The sequence below is a fragment of the Zalophus californianus genome, chromosome 3, assembly GCF_009762305.2.
Source record: "Zalophus californianus isolate mZalCal1 chromosome 3, mZalCal1.pri.v2, whole genome shotgun sequence".
In the NCBI taxonomy this organism is placed as follows: Eukaryota; Metazoa; Chordata; class Mammalia; order Carnivora; family Otariidae; genus Zalophus; species Zalophus californianus.
Genome location: NC_045597.1, coordinates 59,310,579 through 59,329,136, shown reverse-complemented (window position 1 = coordinate 59,329,136; position 18,558 = coordinate 59,310,579). Strand labels below are relative to the sequence as shown.

Below are 18,558 nucleotides of genomic sequence, written 5' to 3'. Positions count from 1 at the left end.
TTTTCCCCATTCCAGCGTTACGGAGTTGTAATTTCCGTACAGTAAAATCCACCCCTGAGGAGTACAGCTTGGTGAGATTGGTGAGTGTAGAGTTGTGTGACCACCATCACAAACACAGTATAAAACATTTCCATCACTTTTTTTACAAAGGTTTCTGCCGTCCCTTTGCAGATGTCCCCCACCCTGACCTCTGGCACCAGGAAACGCTGATCTGCTTTCTTGTCATAACAGTTTACTGTTTCTGGGATTTCATATAAATGAAATAATAGGATATGTAGTCTTTTATTTGGCATAAATTACTGAATGGTATCCCACTACATGGATATATCCCAATTTATTTATCCATTAACCAGTTAATGAACATCGGGGTTGTTTCTAGTTTTTGACTGTTATAAATGATGCTGCTATGAGTATCTGCTTGCAAGTCTTTGTGTGGTCATGTGTTTTCATTTCTCCGGAGTAAATGCCTAGGAGTGGGATTTTTTAACTAAGGTAGCAACTACCAAACATTTTCCAAAGTGGTTCTACCATTTCCATTCCCACCAGTGATATGTCACTGCTCCAGCTACGCCATATTCTCACCAGCACTTCATGTCTTCATCCGCTCTGGCTGTCATTACAAAAATATCGTAGACTGGTGGCTTAAAGAACATTTATTTCTCATGTTGCGGAGGCTTGGAAGTTCGAGATCAGGGTGCCAGCATGGTTGGGTTCTGGTGAGACACCTTTTCTTGGCTTGCAGATGGCTGCCTGCTTGTTGTGTCCTCACATGGCTGAGAGAAAGCCTTGGTCTCCCTTCATCTTATAAGGACAACAGTCCTATCATGGGGCTCTACCCTCGTGGCCTCATCTAAACTTAATTATCTCTAAAGGCCCCACCTCTAAATACCATCACGTTGGGGGTTAGGGCTTCAGCAGATATATTTCAGGGGGTTCATTCAGTACATTACACTTAGACTGGTATTTTTGTTGTTTTGTTTTAGTCATTCTCAGAGATGCATATGAACTAACCCTATCATAGTTTCAATTGGCATTTCCATGATGTCTGGTGATATTGAACACCTTTTCCTATGTTTCTTTGCTCTCCATACATCTTCTGGGATTTGCCCATTTTTTAAATGAAACTTGTAATTTTGAGATAATGGTAACTTCCTCCCAGAGGGATAATACAGAGAGATCCCATGTACACTTTATCCAGTTTCCCTGGTGATAACATCTTACAAAATTATAGTCTAATATCACAACGAGGACATTGAAATTGACACAATCAAAAGGCAGAACAAGGAGCACGTGCTCAGTTTCAAACATTTATGAAATTGCAGAGATGTCAAGAACCTCCCAGCTGAACCCCCCAGGTTCCGCTATGATTGGACCGGGACCAGTGGCCCCCCTTCCCCCGCGCCCTGTGTTCCTGGTGATGTTGTGCTGCTCCCCCCTCCCCCATAGCCGCCCTGATCCAGCAGGATTGAGGAAACTCCATGCCCCAAAGCCAACCTGCTGGCAATGGCCAAGACCCTGGAAAATGGCCTTGTACCTCACAGTCCATCTTGCGGGAGCTTACTGATGCCAGCCAGAGCTCCAACAAAGCAGTGCCATCGAAGGTTTGATGGCCCCGGGCTGGAAGAACTTTGGCAGTTTCAATGCTTTGGACAACCTCGGTGAGTGAGTGGGCACCTTCTCAAAAGAGGGATCCAGAGGCAGGATCAACACGACTCTCCCAACACAGAGAGCTTCTCTAGGGCTGTGGGCACCGCTCCACATTCTCACTGGGCCACCCCCTCACCCTGCCACCTTTTGGTCCCCATGCGATGGTGACCCAACAGTCCCCGTTTCCCAGGGACTGCAGGCATTCCTGAAATGAGATGGGTCACCCTGCCTTCTGCTCCTTTCATTTTCCGCCTCCAGACCTTTCCTGTGTATCCTTGTCTACCCGTCTCCACCTGCTTTTTCCTGGCCTTTCTCTTGTCTCCTGCCTTCTCCGTCCCAGAAGATCTAACACTGGAAAGTTTTTTTCTCATCTACCTGGAACTGCCAAGGGTAAAGAAATAGCAATTTGAAGACTGATCAAATAGCGTTGTGTTTATATTTAAACTAAGGCAGGACAACCAGTTTTTTTTTAATTATTTGAAAAGAAGGGATTAGGCAAAGAAGAACGCTTGTTTCTCCCAAGGCTTAGAATGATTAGTTCCTTGTAGGAAAAGGGCTTTTTACATTCTCTGGGTATGCACATGTGCGCAGGCGCACACAGGCGCGCACCGGCCCCCCCCCCCCCCCCCCCCCGCTCTCTGTGAACTCTCTATCATGATGTAGCACAGGCCTTTTTTGAGGCGTGTCAGGGAGTTACTGCCTCTCTTGCCGAGGCTGTGAGTCCCTTGGGGACGAGGACTATTACTTTCCTATTCTTGCATCTTCAAAGATGCACTGCCTGGCTGCATAATTGATTTGCAAAACTGATTTCATCCCAAAGACCTCAAGGTGTTTTATGACCGTTGGCTCCGTTAGCCAAATGAAAAGCGAGTTGGCTAGAGTGGTGCTTTCCACTGGAGAATCTGTTTCTGCCCATTCAAAATGGTGGCCCCAAATCGCTACCACTTTGTGGAAGAGATTCAGAGGAGCTTTTGTGTTACTTGAGATTTTCCTTGCACGGTATACTTTTTTGAAAAGTTGCCATCCTCCGTGAAATTTTGGGATGAAAGGCGAAGGGGCAGCGCAGGTGGCAGGGTTCATCTTTAGGATACAAGTTCCTGAGGACGGTGGTATCTCAGTGTCAGACCTGTTAGTGAAGCTCTTTGGGGCCAGAACCCCTGCATTTATTTCCTCAAACTAGGTCAAGTAATGGGTGGGCACGCATGGCAACAAGGAACACGGTAACTTGTGGAAGTGCAGCAGAAGCTGAGATGTAGCTGCGCCATTGGAGGTTGGTTCTGATTCACAGGCAGCTCTGGGTTAAGAAAATTATTACCCTCCTAGCTCCTCTCTAGGTTTGCTTCTCTTTCTGTCACTCGCTGGCTTCCTCGCCCTTTATTCTTTTTTTTTTTTTTAAAGATTTTATTTACTTATTCATGAGAGACAGAGAGAGAGAGAAAGACAGAGAGGAGCAGGCTCCCACGGAGCAGGGAGCCCGATGCGGCACTCGATCCCAGGACCCTGGGATCGTGACCTGAGCCGAAGGCAGACGCGCAACCATCTGAGCCACCCAGGCACCCGCCCTTTATTCTTTTTGTGTATCCTGTAGCATCTACTCCTCATACCCATGTATTTTCAGTCGAATTGTGTCCTCTCCCCAACAAAACATGTTGGAGTCCTAACCCTCAGTACCTCAGAATGTGGCCCTACATTCTGAGGGGGCTTTATAGACCTAATGAGGCCATTAGGGTGGGCCTTCAGGATGACTGGTGTCCTTATAAAAGGGGAAATTGAGACACAGAGACACAGACAGGTTCCATGTGAAGATGAAGACAGAGATCAGGGTGATGCTTCCACAAACCACAGAACACAGACAAACCACAGAACACAGGCAAACCACCAGAAGCTGGAGGAAGTTATGGTACGGGTTCTCCCTCCCACCCCTAAGAAGGAACCCACTGTGGTCACACCTTGATCCGGGGCAGCCAGCCTCCAGCACCGTGAGACAGTAGATGTGGTTTACTGCATTATGGCAGCCCAGCAAACGGACACACCATCCTCGCTCGTACATGCTTCCTTGTAACTTTTTATTCATAATGTCAAGTTGTTCGCCTCTCACAACCTCGCCTACATAATTAGTTTTCGGAAATCAGTTGGGATTCACTCCCTTTGTTTGTCAATTTCTGTTCCAGAGAGCAAGAATTTCCTTGGCCCAGTGTGTCCCTGTTTGGATGTGGCTTTTTGGATAGGCCGCCCTGTAGGCCAGCAGCCAGTCTGCGAGTTGTCTGCTCTGGAGTCCTGTCATCCCTCCTTGTCCCTCCTTGTCCTCTGGGCCAGTCACCTGTTGCCAAAGCAGTGGTTGTCCCAGTGTAAGCCAGTTTCCCACAGCCGTCCACTCTCCGGGGACTGGGGGTAGACTGGGCGTGGCCATGCATCATGATGGACACATCTAATGGAATGCCCAGTACTGTGTGTGGAAAGCCACCTCGGCCTAGGAAGATGCTCTAGGGGCCAAGCAGTCCAGTCTCCCCCTTGAATTTGGAATTGTACTAATAACCCAAAGAGACATAGGGTCGTCCACCCTTTGCTTGAAAACTTTCAGCCAATAGCATCTTTCCAGAATGGTATAGCTCTAGCATTAAGAAAATTATTTCTTATGGTGAGCTGAAATTAGCCTCCTTATGATTTCTACTCGTTGGTCCTAGTTCGGCCCTTATGTAGCGCGAAGGGAAGTAGAGTCTCCTGTCTACCCTACAGCGCCCCCTAGTGTCAGTGCCTCCCACCATTTCTCAGGACATGGTTTCCTGGTGCTTTACTGTCCTTGTCACTCATCTTCACCCAGGCCACCAGTTGCCTTTTTTTTTAAATTTTTTATTGTTATGTTAATCACCATACATTACATCATTAGTTTTTGATTGCCTTTTAAGTGCAGTGCCGATTACTCAGCACTGTTCCAGAGGGGTCTGACCGTTATTCAAGAAGCCTGGGCTGGGGAGGGAAGTTAGAGCATGGGCTTTGGGGTCGAATGGATGCATTCTCGGATGCTGGTTCTGCCATTCACCAGCTGCGAGATTCTGAACAGTATCTTTTCCCTACCACAACCCTTTCTGTAAGGAGGAAGAGAAAGAAGGAAGGGAACTTTTGTCTCTGCTCCCTTATTGTCTTAATATGTTGGGGCTGCTATGACAAAATACCACAGACTGGGTGGCTTATAAACAGTAGACCTTTATTTCTCAGAATTCAGGAAGCTGGCAGTCCAAGATCAGGTGGCCCTCATGGCAGGGGAGGGCCCTCCCCTGGCTCTGGAGGTGGTGTCTTCTTGCTGTGTCATCTTGGTGGAAGAGGCTAGGAATCTCTCTGGAGCCTCTTAAGAGAGTCACTGATCCCATTCAGGTGGGCTCCACCCTCAGGACCTGAGCACCTCCCAGACGCCCCACCTCCTAGTATCATCGTCTTTGGGAGATAGAATTTCAACACATGCATTTGGGTGGCACCCATTCAGACCAAAGCTCTTATCCTTAAAGTATGGAAATAATATTTTCTTCAAAGCATTGTTGTGAGGATTAAGTGGAGCTTTGTCATTTAAGACAGTGCTTCTCAAACTTGAAAATCCCCAGGGAACTTTTCACGAGGCAGATTTGAGTCCATAAGTCTGGGTCTGAAATTCTGCATTTCTGACAAGCTCCCGGGTGATGCCCAAGTTGTGGGTCGTGGACCACATTTGAATAGCAGGGATGTGGGACGCTTGGCACAGTGCCTGGCACCCAGCAGAGTTCCGTAAATGTTGATTCTGTCTTCCTCTGTCCCTCCCGTGACCCTACTCGCTGTACTCCATGCTAGGATTAACTTTTCACTTTCTTCCTGTCCCTATGTAATATAGTGACAAAGCACTTGTCCAACTAAGATGAGCCTTTGAAAGTTTCCTTTCAAATCCTTAACCAGAGAAATAACGGTCTCAGCAGAGAAGGGTATAGTCTTAAAAGGGGAGAGATGTTTTCAAGTTCTAAACCAAACGCTAAGCTGCCATCACATAGGAACAATAGAACTGGTGTTGTTGTTCCATCCGCGAAGTTCTGGAGAGGCCAGCACTGTCCTCTGTGAATACTGGGCAACGGCCCATCTGCACGGCAGGTTCCATCAAACGGAAGGCGTCATGTCATTAAGGGGACGGCAGCTGGGCAGCCTAGATTTATGAAGTCACTAAAGCCTTGTCATCGAGGTGCCATAGGAGGCTGAAGCAGCTGATCCTTCCAGAAACAATGATGGGTGCTGTTGCCATGACATGGAAAAATCAAGTCTGATTAGGCTGAGATTTTGAGAGTCTGAATAGAAAATGCTAATAAATTTTGACAGGACTTAGGTGGTGATTCCATTCTAATCCACTTTATTCTCCCACTCTTAGTAATGAGTGTTGTGCTGTTTTTCTCTGGTTCTTCATGCAAACAAGCTAAAAAAAACCAAAAGGCTTGCAAGATACATTTAAATGCAGATTTAGCCTTCACAAATACCGACATAAATTACCAAAAAAAAAAAAAATGGGATTCTTTTTCTTTTTTATTTCTATAAAGCCTTCCCCCCCAACAACTAAATTTTCCTGTAAGGGTTGAAATGAGTAAGTTGCACATTTTCTCTAAAGTGGTCATTGAATTACAGAGAGCAGTAGCTTGCTGAGCCCAACCTTTTTTGTTTTTGTTTTTAATCTGAGTTTTGGCTGGTAATTGTCTAAAAGCTTCCAAAATACAGTTGCTAGAATTACAGTCTGGAACGCCTTAAATGAAAAATGACCTTGCTGTTGTTACTTTTATTTGCCCTGACACAATTTAGCTTTTAAGTTGATTTTCTTAGCAGCTCAATTAATTACAGTTCAATCATTCAATCATTAGAGCATCTAATAGAAACTTCTGTATGTTTTTTTATTTTTTTCCCAAAAATACACTTTATTTTTTAGAACAGTTTTAGTTTTACGGAAAAATTGAGAAGATAGTATAGAACATTTCCATGTATGCTACACCAGGTGCTTCCTATTACTAGCACTTTTTTTTTATTTTATTATGTTATGTTAATCACCATACATTACATCGTTACTTTTTGATATAGTGTTCCATGATTCATTGTTTGCACATAACACCCAGTGCTCCATTCAATATGTGCCCGCTTTAATACCCATCACCGGGCTAACCCATCCCCGCACCCCCCTCCCCATTCTGTATGTTCTTAAACCAAAATTCCTGATCCACAGAACTTGAAAATTTTTTAAATAAACAAACATGGTGGGGCCCCTGGGTGGCTCAGTTGGTTAAGCGACTGCCTTTGGCTCAGGTCATGATCCTGGAGTCCCGGGATCGAGCCCCACATCAGGCTCCCTGCTCAGCGGGGAGTCTGCTTCTCCCTCTGACCCAACCCCCTCTCATGTGCTCTCTCTCTCTCTCTCTCATTCTCTCTGTCTCAAATAAATAAATAAAATCTTTAAAAAAATAAAAAAATAAACATGGTAAAATTTTCCTCATCACCCTCTGGGTTTATATTTGAAATTTAATAGCAGAAAGAAAATATTTTAAATATTTATGGCTCCATAATAACATATACATAAAAAGTATTTTTTTAAGATTTATTTATTTTGGAGAGAGAGCAGGGGGCGGGGCCAGGGCGCAGAGGGAGAGAGAGAGAGAGAATCTCAAGAGGACTCTGCACTGAGCGCGGAGCCCATCGTGGGGCTCGATCTCAGGACCCTGAGATCATGACCTGAGCTGAAATCAAGAGTCGGAGGCTTAACTGACTGAGCCACCCAGGCGCCCCCATGAAAAGTTTCTCAAGGGCTGCCATGAAACACCAGGAGTGTCTCAGGAGAGTGAGATCGGGGATCAGGAGGAAAAGAATTTTACCTTTCACTTTATACCTTTTCATTTTTTTAAAAAAAACTTTCAGTGGGGCGCCTGGGTGGCTCAGTCGTTAAGCGTCTGCCTTTGGCTCAGGTCATGATCCCAGGGTCCTGGGATCGAGCCCCACTTCGGGCTCCCTGCTCCGCGGGAAGCCTGCTTCTCCCTCTCCCACTCCCCCTGCTTGTGTTCCCTCTCTCGCTGTGTCTCTCTCTGTCAAATAAATAAAATCTTAAAAAAAAAAACTTTCAGTAATGTATCCCTTTAATAATATTTTTTAGTAATTAAAATAGTTAAGGTATACCACCAGAAGAAATGTCATAGAATTACCATATGATCCAGCAAGCCCACTTTTATATAAATATCCAAAGAAATTGGAACCAGGGACTTTGATACTTGCACACAGCAGTTTTATTCATCGTAGCCAATCAACAGATGAGTAGAGAAACAAAATGTGATGGATACATACAATAGAATATTAGTCAGCCTTAAAAAACATGAAATTCTGGCACATACTACCACACAGAGAAGCTTGTGGACATGATGCTGAGTAAAATAAGCCAGTCATTAAGACACAGATCGTATGATTCCACTTATATGAGGTACTTCGAGTAGTCCAGTGTGTCGAGACAGAGTGGTGCTTGTCAGGGCCCGAGGCTAGGAGGAGAATGAGTTATTATTTAATGGGTTCAGAGTTTCAGTTTGGGAAGACTCAGTAATGGAGATGGATGGTGGTGATGGTCACACAATAACGTGAGTGTACGTACCACCACTGAATTGTAGACTTAAAATGGTTAAAATATTAAATTTTATATATTTTACTATAATACTTTTTTTTTTAATTTACATTCTTTTCTGGGGGGAAGAAACCCAGGCCTGGGTACTGTAGGCAGAGGAGCAGCTCATGCACAGGCCTGGAGGAGTGAAAACCAGCCCGAGGTCTCCTGCAAACACAAGTGTAGGTGCCCTCTGCCCTGGTGAGGGAGCCCAAGGGGAGGGGCAGGGGCCATCGCTGTCGGCTACAGCGCCGGGCAGGGCAGAGTCTGGACCCACCAGGCCTCCTAATGTCCTGCCCTCTGCACCCCTGGGCTACCATCCCTGTCCTTCCACCTTTCAGCCTGCCTGCTAAGGCCCAGCTCTAGGCCTGCCTCCTCCTAGAAGTCTTCCTGACTGTCCCAACCACAGGCCCCTCATCTTTTTCCAATCTTTATTAAATTGGAAGTTGGTATTACCCAACTAGATAAGCTCTCTGAGGCCAGAACCCAGCCTATGCTAAATTTAAAAAAAGCTGGGGGCGCCTAGGTGGCTCAGTCAGTTAAGCGTCTACCTCGGCTCAGGTCATGATCTCAAGGTCCTGGGATCAAGTCCCATATCGGGCTCCCTGCTCAGCGGGGAGTCTGCTTCTCCTCGTTCCTCTGCTCTTCCCCCCTGCTCATGCTCTCTCCCTCTCTCTCTCTCTCTCTCTCTCTCAAATAAATAAATAATTTTTTAAAAAAGTCCTGGCAATTGATTAAAAAATGTTATTCAATTAGTAATGTTGTTATTTCTTCCACAGCTCTTGTTCTACCTGTCTGGTTTTTTAATTAATTTTTTTGAAGGGGAAGATAATTGTTGATTCACATGTAGTTGTAAGAAATAATACAGAGGGAGCCCATGTATGCTTTACTTAGCTTTCCCCAATGGTAACACTTTTTAAACCTACAGTATAATATAGTGTAATATCACAAGCAGGACATTGATGCAATCCACTCATCTTACTCAGATTTCCCTAGATCCACTTGCATGTGTGTGTGTGTGTGTGTGTGTGTGTGTCTGTCTGTCTGTCTGTCTATTAATTTCTGTACCATTTTACCAACTGGGTAAGTTCAAATATCCACCACAACAGGATACCAGATAGTTCCAACACCGCAAGGATCCCTAGTGTTTTCCTTTTGTATTCACTGGCACTTGCCCTGCCCGCCCCCCCGCCCATCTCCTCCAGCCACTAACTCCTGGCAACCACTAATTAATCTGTCCTCCATTTCTTAAAATTTCTCATTTCAAAAAGTGTTATATAAATGGAATCAGAGAGTATATGTAATCTTTTGGATTGGCTTTCTTCACTCAGCAAATTCCCTGGAGATCCATCCAAGTTCTCGAGTGTATCAATAGTTGGTTCCTTATTGCTCGGGAGTGCTCCAGGATGGATGGACTGTGGTTTGTTTAGGCATTCACCTGGTGAAGGACGTCCAGCTTTAAGCTATTACAGATAAAGCTGCTATGGACATTTGTGTGCTTGTTTTTGTGTGAACATAAGCTTTTATTTTTCTGGAACAGGTGCCCAAGAGTGCAACTGTTGGATCCCATAGTAATTACATATTTAGTTTTAGAATAAACTGCCAGCCTCATTTTCCAGAATGGTACCGTTTTCATCCCACCAGAAACACGTGAGTGATCCACATCCTTATCGGCATTTGTTGTGGTCACTATTTTTTTTTATTTTATGCGTTCTGATAGGTGTGGAGTACTAACTCATTGTGGTTTTTATTGGCATTTCCCTGCCTGCTAATGATGTGGAACATCTTCTCATGTGTTTGCTTGCCGTCTGTAGACCCTCTTTCCTGAAATGTTTCTTCATTTCCTTTGCCCATTTTCTAAATGGGTTAATTGGGTGTTTGCTGTTGTTGTTGTTTAACTCTCTTATCCCTCACTACCCTCTCCCTTCTTTTATTTCTTATTCCTTTAGTAAACATTTATTAGCATGTACCATCTATCAGGCATTTGGAATACAGAGATAAAAGACAAAGACTTTGCCTTAAAGGAACTGATGGTTTGGAGGAGGGGACAAGTAAGCAGAGTTCTTCTATGTAGGAGACGCACCTACTTCCCATCAAGAGAATCAGTGAAGCCTTGCTTCCTGGAGGAGGCAGCATCTGATCAGCATGTGGAGGCATGAATATATTTATTATACTTTACGTATATTACAGTTGACCCTTGAACATCATGGGTTGCACTGCACTGGTCTGCTTATACATGGATTGTTTTGATAAATATAGTACAGTACTGTAGGTGTATTTTCCTTATGATTTTCTTAATAATTTTCTCTAGCTCACTTTATTGTAAGAATACAGTATATAATACATATAGCACACAAACTATGTTAATTGATTGTATGTTTTCAGTAAGGCTTCTGGTCAGTAGTAGGCTATTGGTAGTTAAGTTTTTGGGGAGTCAAAACTTATATGTGGATTTTTGACTGCACAGGGGTTGGTGCCCCTAACCCCTGTGTTGTTCGAGAGTCAACTGTATACTGCCATTACATTTGAGACATTGATATAGTAAGAAGTGCCTTCTGGGCGCCTGGGTGGCTCAGTCGTTAAGCGTCTGCCTTCGGCTCGGGTCATGATCCTAGGGTCCTGGGATCAAGTCCCACATCAGGCTCCCTGCTCGGCGGGAGACCTGCTTCTCCCTCTCCCACTCCCCCTGCTTGTGTTCCTGCTCTCACTGTGTCTCTCTCTGTCAGATAAATAAATAAAATCTTTAAAAAAAAAAAAAAAAAAAGAAGTGCCTTCTAAAAGCCCCTCGGTATCTTTCTAAGTAATTCATAATGGGAACTTGTCATTAATTCAAGGTTAGTAAACACTGAACACAAAATATCATCCTGGGTTCTTGAAGATTCTGAGATAAGACAGCATTCCAGACTCCAAAGGTGTATGATCTAATGGGAACTAGAGATTGATAACCAGCAGACAGTTGATTATAGAAGCACAAATTTAGTAACACAGTAGAGTGAGGAATTATCACAAGGAGGTTGGGAAGATTTCTTAGAGGAAGGAGGGTTTGAACTGGCATTTGAAAAAGGAGTAGAACTTGAAGAGGTAGATATAAAAGGGACAAAATTTGTCATACACTCCTAGGTCCCTGCATGTTATAGATTGCCAGACCCCCATCTTGCTCTTACCCACAGAGTTGCTTCTGAGGAAAGGTCCCGGACCTAATGTCAGAGTCCAGGTTTTGCTAATGGCTTCAGTTGAAGAGATTGCTAGTGGAAGTCATGTCTAGTTTTAGGATGAGATCCGCAATCTAATTTTAGGCGGTCCTTCATCTTAACAGATAGATGGAATGAGACCTACAGAGGATCAAATTCAGCCCAGCCTTATTGCTCCTACTGGCCAGGCCAGTGGATGTGTTTTGTCTAGAAAGTCCTCAGGCCAAGCCAGGGAAGTGGTGTGGATTTCCTGCTATGTCTCTGCTAAAAATAAAAAATTGATTGGTGAAAATAAAGTGTTACACAGTGGATGGGGAATACTTCTTATTTTAAAACATTGCTGTTTATCTCCTTGTAATTTTTTAAAATCTCCCTTAAAGAATATTATTTTTTTTAAGATTTTATTTATTTATTTGGCAGAGAGATACAGAGAGAGAGCAAGTAGGCAGAGAGGCAGGCAGAGGGAGAGGGAGAAGCAGGCTCCCCGCCGAGCAGGGAGCCCGATGCGGGGCTCAATCCCAGGACCCTGGGATCATGACCTGAGCTGAAGGCAGCCGCTCAACTGACTGAGCCACCCAGGCGCCCCAAGAATATAATTTTTACATATACTCTTAGGTAAACCACATTTACCAAGTAAGTAACTTACAAAGTGTCAAGAAAAGACAGAACAAACCAACTTTAAAGCTTCTGTTTAGCAGAGATGAGCGTGTATAAGAAGCTGGACGACATTAATGAGATGGGGAGAAAGTCAGGTTTCTTCTCTCAATAAGAGAAAAAGAAAGGCAGTTATAAACTAACATAAACAAAAATATTTTATAAGAAAGTCATGGCCCAAATATGTAGCAAACTAAAATACAGCATGATTTTGAGAAATTTATGAGTCTAATAAAGGATATTCCAGCTGCCACATTCTTCTTAAATGACACAGGAGTCAAAGTACTAGATCTGTAGAGAAAGAAGTTGTGGCCCTTTGCAGTGAATGACATTTACCTAATCACCATATTGTAAATGCTGCTGATTTTCAGCTTTCAGAATTCACATAAAATAGGAAGACAAATATGTTTACAGAACAAGAATGGAAATGTAATCAATCTCAGCAATGTACAAGCAAAGCAGACAGAAGTTGAGTGTTGGAAATGGGGAGGAGAGGAAGAAAGCATGGCCGGGGCTAGTGTCCTCATCTTGTACATTGGGAAGTCCAGATGCTGGGCAACACTGATGAATGAGGAAGCTGAGGTTTTTAAGTTTACTACCTAAGTTACAAATTTGGTAACAAATGGAAGAATTAAAGAGTATAATATAGCTATTTGAAAGTGTTCAGGGGTAGCTGGGTGGCTCAGTCGATTAAGCAACCGGTTTTAGGTCAGGTCATGTTCTCAGTGTTGTGAGATCAAGCCCTGCATCGTCAGGCTCCATGCTTAGCAGGGAGTCTGCGTGTGATCCTCTCCCTACCCCCCTACCCCCCCACACATACGTGTTCTCTCTGTCTGTCTCTCTCTCTCTCTCTCTCAAATAAATAAAATAAATCTTTAAAAAAGGGGGAGTGGTTCAGGACATGCCACTCTAAACTATGACATTTTGGCATATTGATGGTTATGAGCTGAAGGCATTTGGAAAAAAGCAGATGTAGGAAGGCCTCTCTGACCTGCTCCTTTCTACCTAAAATCAGGTCATTAAATTTCCCATGAGAACGGTGCCCTCCCTGCACCAGGAAGAGAAGAATGTTCTTATCACCGGAGCCTGGGAGTCAATGCTGAAATGGACCTATATGAACAAACCTACTAAAATAACCCTTATCTTCCACTGCTTTCCCTCGTATATTTCTTAGTCACTTTCCCACAATTTACTGTCCCCTAGTCCATGCCCCTTTGTGTTGTCACATCTCCGTAATTTATCATTCTTTGTGTAAAACAAAGTATACAAGCTTTTGGGCCTAATAGCTTCTTTGGGTCTTTGTTTTCCTTTTAAGGACTCCCATGTACATGTAAAAATAGTGAATAAAATGCGTGTGCTTTCCTCCTGTTAGTCTGTCATGTCAGTTAATTCTTAGGCCAGCTACAGAGTCAGAGGGCAGCAGGAAGTTTTTCCTCCCCTACACTATCAAAAAACTGTAAAAAGTGGAGATGCAGAGGGGAGACATAAGTTAAATCGTAATTTTTCAGGATTGGCAGTCAGTTGAGAATATCTAAAGAAATAGCAGTGTAAGTATATTGTGAGTTAGGATGATAATCCCCAGAACTAAACGCAGCTCTAAGTGATAACCTCTGGGAAGTAGTACTGTAAGTGAGCAGGGATTAGGCAGAGACATCATTTTAATGTCATATAAGCAACTGCATTGGTAAAAAGAAGTGGGAAAAGAAGTTTTAGTGACCAGCAATAAAATGTGTTCAAAGGAGCAACATGACAATTAGATACCCCAGTGAATTCTAATTAATTAGTTTTGAATTTAAGCAAAGAAGCACTTCAGTGATAGGAAAGTACTCAGTGTAACTGCAGATCTTTCATTACCTAAAATTTAAAATGTAGTCTGTAAGGATTTTAATTTTCCTAAATTTGCCCTTATGCAGGAAAAAGAACTAGTTTAACTCCGACATAGATATGTAAATGCCACTTTTGTTAAGAGAGATCCTGGCTGTTTTTTGAGGCGAGACAAAATGAACTGCTGTGAGGCACTTCTCAAAGGTGTAAAATCACTGGAATAATCCAGAATTTAGCCTATTTAATATAACATTTAAGCTCTTTCCTTGTGCATAATTTTCAATGTATTTTTCCCCATAAGAACACACTTCTGATTTTTATCATGCCAATCATTGAAAAACAGCATTTATTAGATAAACATTCCCTTTGGACATATCTTTTTGCAAGGTCGGGGGGCGGGGTCTGGCTCCAGGCTCACACCCCACGGGGTCGTGGAGGTGCAGAGGGTGCGAACCAGGATGTGGGCTCCTGGGGACGCTGCCACGCATCTGCGGTGCCATCCTGTGGCTGTGATGCTAAATTAGAGCCTGATTTCATTTTCTTCTCTCCAGGAAGGCCCTTTTGTCTACTTGTCTTTTGTAGGAAACGTTGCGGATTCCGAAGGCTTGATTGCTTCATTGTGTAAGTAATTTTAAAATGTTTGCATTTGGAATGTTTGAGGAGATTAATTGCAAGTATGGCTGTCAATTAAATGAGTCCCTGTCGCACAAATGGTGTGATTTCATTTATATGAAATGTCCAGAATAGGTGAATCTCTAGAGACAGATGATAGATTTGTGGTTGCCTAGGACTAGAGAGGGAGGACAGAGGAGGGGGATGGAGAGTGAGGGGTTTGGGTTTCTTTTGGGGAGTTAATGAAATGTTCTAAAATTTCATTGTGATGATTCGAATCTGTGAATATACTAAAACCCACTGAACTGTACACTTTAAATGGGTGAATTGTATGATGCGTGATTTATATCTCAATAAAGCTGTGTATTAAAAAATATGTTTATACTGCAGATTGAAGAGTTTGCAGTATTTAAACTGGGTGCTTTTCCATACTTTTAACATCAACCTTCACTTTATCATATATACATACGAGGTCTGTATATGTATGTGTATGTGTGTGTGTGTGTGTGTGTGTGTGTGTGTGTGTGTGTGTGTGTGTGTGTGTAGTCCTGAAGATAATTTCCAAAGCTCCTCTGGTTCTGCAGAGGTGTTAACTAGTTTTGCCTACCTTCTTCATGCTGCTGTAAATCAGTCAACTTTCCATCAGTTAGTTATCGACTTCCTCCCCCGTACTGTGTCAAATTTGACAAACAAATGAGCCAGGCAACAACAGGATCCTTCACCACCATTATAGAATTGCCTGATGCAAGGTAACTTCTTTGAGACTTTGCATCAGAAATTCTGCATTGTTTATCTCATTTCTTCCATAATTCTGAAATCAGGTCCTTCGGCCAGGACCTATGTCCAGACTGCTGTTCATCACTAGAGTTAGGGAACTTCGAGAGAATCCAGGCAGCTATCGTTAGTGCTTCTCAAAGCAAAATGTGTGTTGTCTTTGATGCCTGTCAGGTCCCAGCCAGGGGTAGCTCAGGGAGCCTGAGCCCCCACCTCAGGAGGGAGGTGTTGCTATGCACATTCGTGTGTGTGATGTGATGAGTGGGCCGGATTAAACTGTGCCTGAGAGTTGTGGGGAAGCCCAGGGGCTGGAGGACGCAGCCTAAGTCATTGCCCTCCACCCTGGCTGCCTGGCCTGGCATCAGAGAAAGTGAACGACCCAGCTTTGGCCCAGTCCCATGAAATGCAAATGTCTAACATGATCTTTATCAGTCATCTTCAGTTTACATTTTTTGGCCTTAAAAAAAGTAAAAACTCATTTAATGGTGGTGTCCTTTATTCTTGAGAAAATGAAAATCCAGTAGATAATGTAAAGTAGTTCTTCTCGGACTTTAAAGTGCACCAGCTTGCCTTGGACTCTTGTTAAAATACAGATTCTGATTCAGAGCGTCTATGGTAAAGCCTTCCAGATGTTGATCTGCGGACTGTCCTTTGATTCACCAGGATGTAGAGCTGCGCTATAAACATCACATGGACCCTGTTAAAGAGGAATTATTCATGACACTTGTTCAAGATGATAAAGAAGAATTTATTCAGGAGGTACCCCTACGGTGGAGTCTTGCAGTAGGGAAGCGAGATCGGGCTCAAGTCCAGATGCAACAAGGACAGGTGGAGCTTTATGGCCAAGAAGCTAGTGGGGTCAGTGGCTGGAAAATTACTAAGAAGAAACATCAAGAGTGGAGACTTTCAATAGACCGACTCAGCAGGAATCTTGCTGCAGGCAGGCCAGGATGATAGGATATGATATAGAGGGTGGGGGATGAGGAATTTGATCAGGTATCAAGAGTAATCAGGTATCTGCACCCCCATGTTCATGGTAGCATTATTCATGATAGCCAACGCATGGAAGCAACCTAAGTGTCCATCGGTGGGTGAATGGATAAAGAAGTTTGGGGTGTTTGTGCACGTGTATGTACACACGCACGGGCACAATGGAATACTATTTAACCATAAAAAAGGCAAGAAATTCTGCCATTGTGACAACATGGTTGGACCTTGAGGGCATTAGGCTAAGTGAAACAAGCCAGACAAAGACAGATACTGTATGATTTCACTTCTATGTGGAATCTTAATTAAAAAAAAAAAAACTCATAGAAAAAGAGATCAGATTTGTGGTTCCCAGAGGTGGGGGGGTGGAGACTGAGGGAATCGGATAAAGGACTAAGTACAAACTTGCAGTTCCAAGATAGGTAAGTGGAGGGTATAATGCACAATATAATGACTCTAGTTACCACTGCTGTAAGTTATCCAGAGAATGGATCCGGAGAGTTCTCATCAAAAGGAAGAACACACTGTCTTTTCTTATTTTTTGTCTCTATATGAAGAATGTATGTTCAATGAACGCATTTTAATCATTTCCTGATGTACGTAAGCCGAGTCATCGTGACGCACATGTTAAAGTCATACAATGCTAGATGTCAATTACATCTCAATAAAACTGTCGGGGGGGGGTGAGTGAGCAAATACCAAGAATGGAGGACTTTTGCTACACTGACTCAGCAGGATTCTTGCTGGAACCGGACTAAGTGGGCCAAGGACAGAGCACTAGGTGGAGGCCTTGTCAAGGAGAGGGCTCGGAGGAGCCTGACTCAAGCTGGGTCAAGAAGACGGTCTTTGTCACCCCTCACCCTCTCCTAATCTCCGCTCTAGGGGTGAAGGGCCCAGCCATGACTCAGGGACTGGGATCCTACTCCAGCCCTCAGTGCATCTTTCCGTCTAAACCTCTGCCTGAGCCTGGCATCAGTCGCAAAATAAATGGCATCTATCCTATCATTAGGCTTTTGAATGCTCTGTTTGCCCTTTGCTATGTAGGTGTTTACCCAGCAGAGAAATGGCCAGACTTGAGCAGGAGAGGAGACGATACCAGACCAGAGGCTTGATGCACTGGGACCGCCTTCCTCTGGGGCATTCACCTCGACCCCCCCCACACACACACACAGGCTCCTTCAGCTGTGCTGAGGCAGGCAGACACACACACACACACACACACACTCTCTCTCTCTCTCTCTCTCTCTCTCTCTCTCTCTCTCTCTCTCCCTCTCTCTCTCTCTCTCTCTCTCCCCTTCAGCTCTGCTGAGTTAAACAGGATTTCAGCCATACTTTGCTCTCTTCACTCCAGGCCTGTGCCTTGGGCATGCTCCTCCCTGAAACACCCTCTCCTTCGCCCTGTGCAGGGGTCACCTTTTGTGGTATAAGGCCTGAAATTAAGATCCAATATTATGTATTGACAGCTGATAAAATCCAGAGGGCCTCACATGGCCTAACCGCAAGGCCCCTCCGCACTTTTGCTTCCTCCTATGAGCCCAAACGACCCTCCTTGTCCCAAGGACCAGGCACGGTGCCCGCAGATCCCTCAGGAGCAGGCTTCAGTTCCTTGACAGCCCCCCGGATTACTGGAAGAAGCCCGTTCCTGCCGCAGGAACCAGGGGCCGCCCCTGCCTCATTGCTGCGGAGCCTGCCTCCTGCGGGGCCCTTCCCGGTTCGCTCCGGTTCTGAGTGCAGCCCGGTGGCGCGCAGTGCCCTTTCTCCAGGCTGTGAGTGTATGTGACTTGTAAATTGCCATCAGCCTCGTCTGTCCAGTGCCACCTGTTGTGTGTGGCCACCCCCATAACCCGAGGCTGGGGGTCCCTCCCCACCAACAGCGGGAAGGAGGAAGTGAACACACCTCACCTCCCTCACCTGGCCCAAGTGTCTCTTTCTCCACGTCCCACGTTCAGTTACCGTCACTTACTGTGCAGTTTGACCTCAGAAAGGGAGCCCCTAGGGGGTTGCCTGTGTCCCCCGTCCTAGTTAAGACTGCATTCCCCAGGCCCAGCACAGAGCCTTCCTGTGCTCCGGAGGCTTTGCTGAATTAAAGAATGAATGAATGGGGTTATTTTTGCATGTCTAAACACCCACTGATCTCTTAGTTCCTAAAGCACTGAAATTTTACATTACTGATAATTCCTTAGATTTTGGGTGCACTAGAGGGAACATTTCAGATGTTGCATATAAGTTTATTTTTTT

General features: G+C 44.3%; 1 protein-coding gene across 2 annotated transcripts in view; it reads left to right on the top strand.

Annotated features, from left to right (window-relative positions):
• EBPL (EBP like) overlaps positions 1-18,558 on the top strand; it is a 31,737-nt gene that overhangs the window by 9,753 nt on the left and 3,426 nt on the right. The window contains exons 1-3 of one of the 2 annotated variants that reach the window (XM_027588028.2): positions 9,819-9,928; positions 10,228-10,431; positions 14,499-14,568. In XM_027588028.2, coding sequence (XP_027443829.1) covers positions 10,243-10,431; positions 14,499-14,568 — 259 coding nt within the window. In that variant the 5' untranslated portion in view covers positions 9,819-9,928; positions 10,228-10,242. Of the gene's footprint in view, positions 1-9,818; positions 9,929-10,227; positions 10,432-14,498; positions 14,569-18,558 lie in introns of those variants that run through there. The other variant, XM_027588029.2, reaches the window with a different exon arrangement.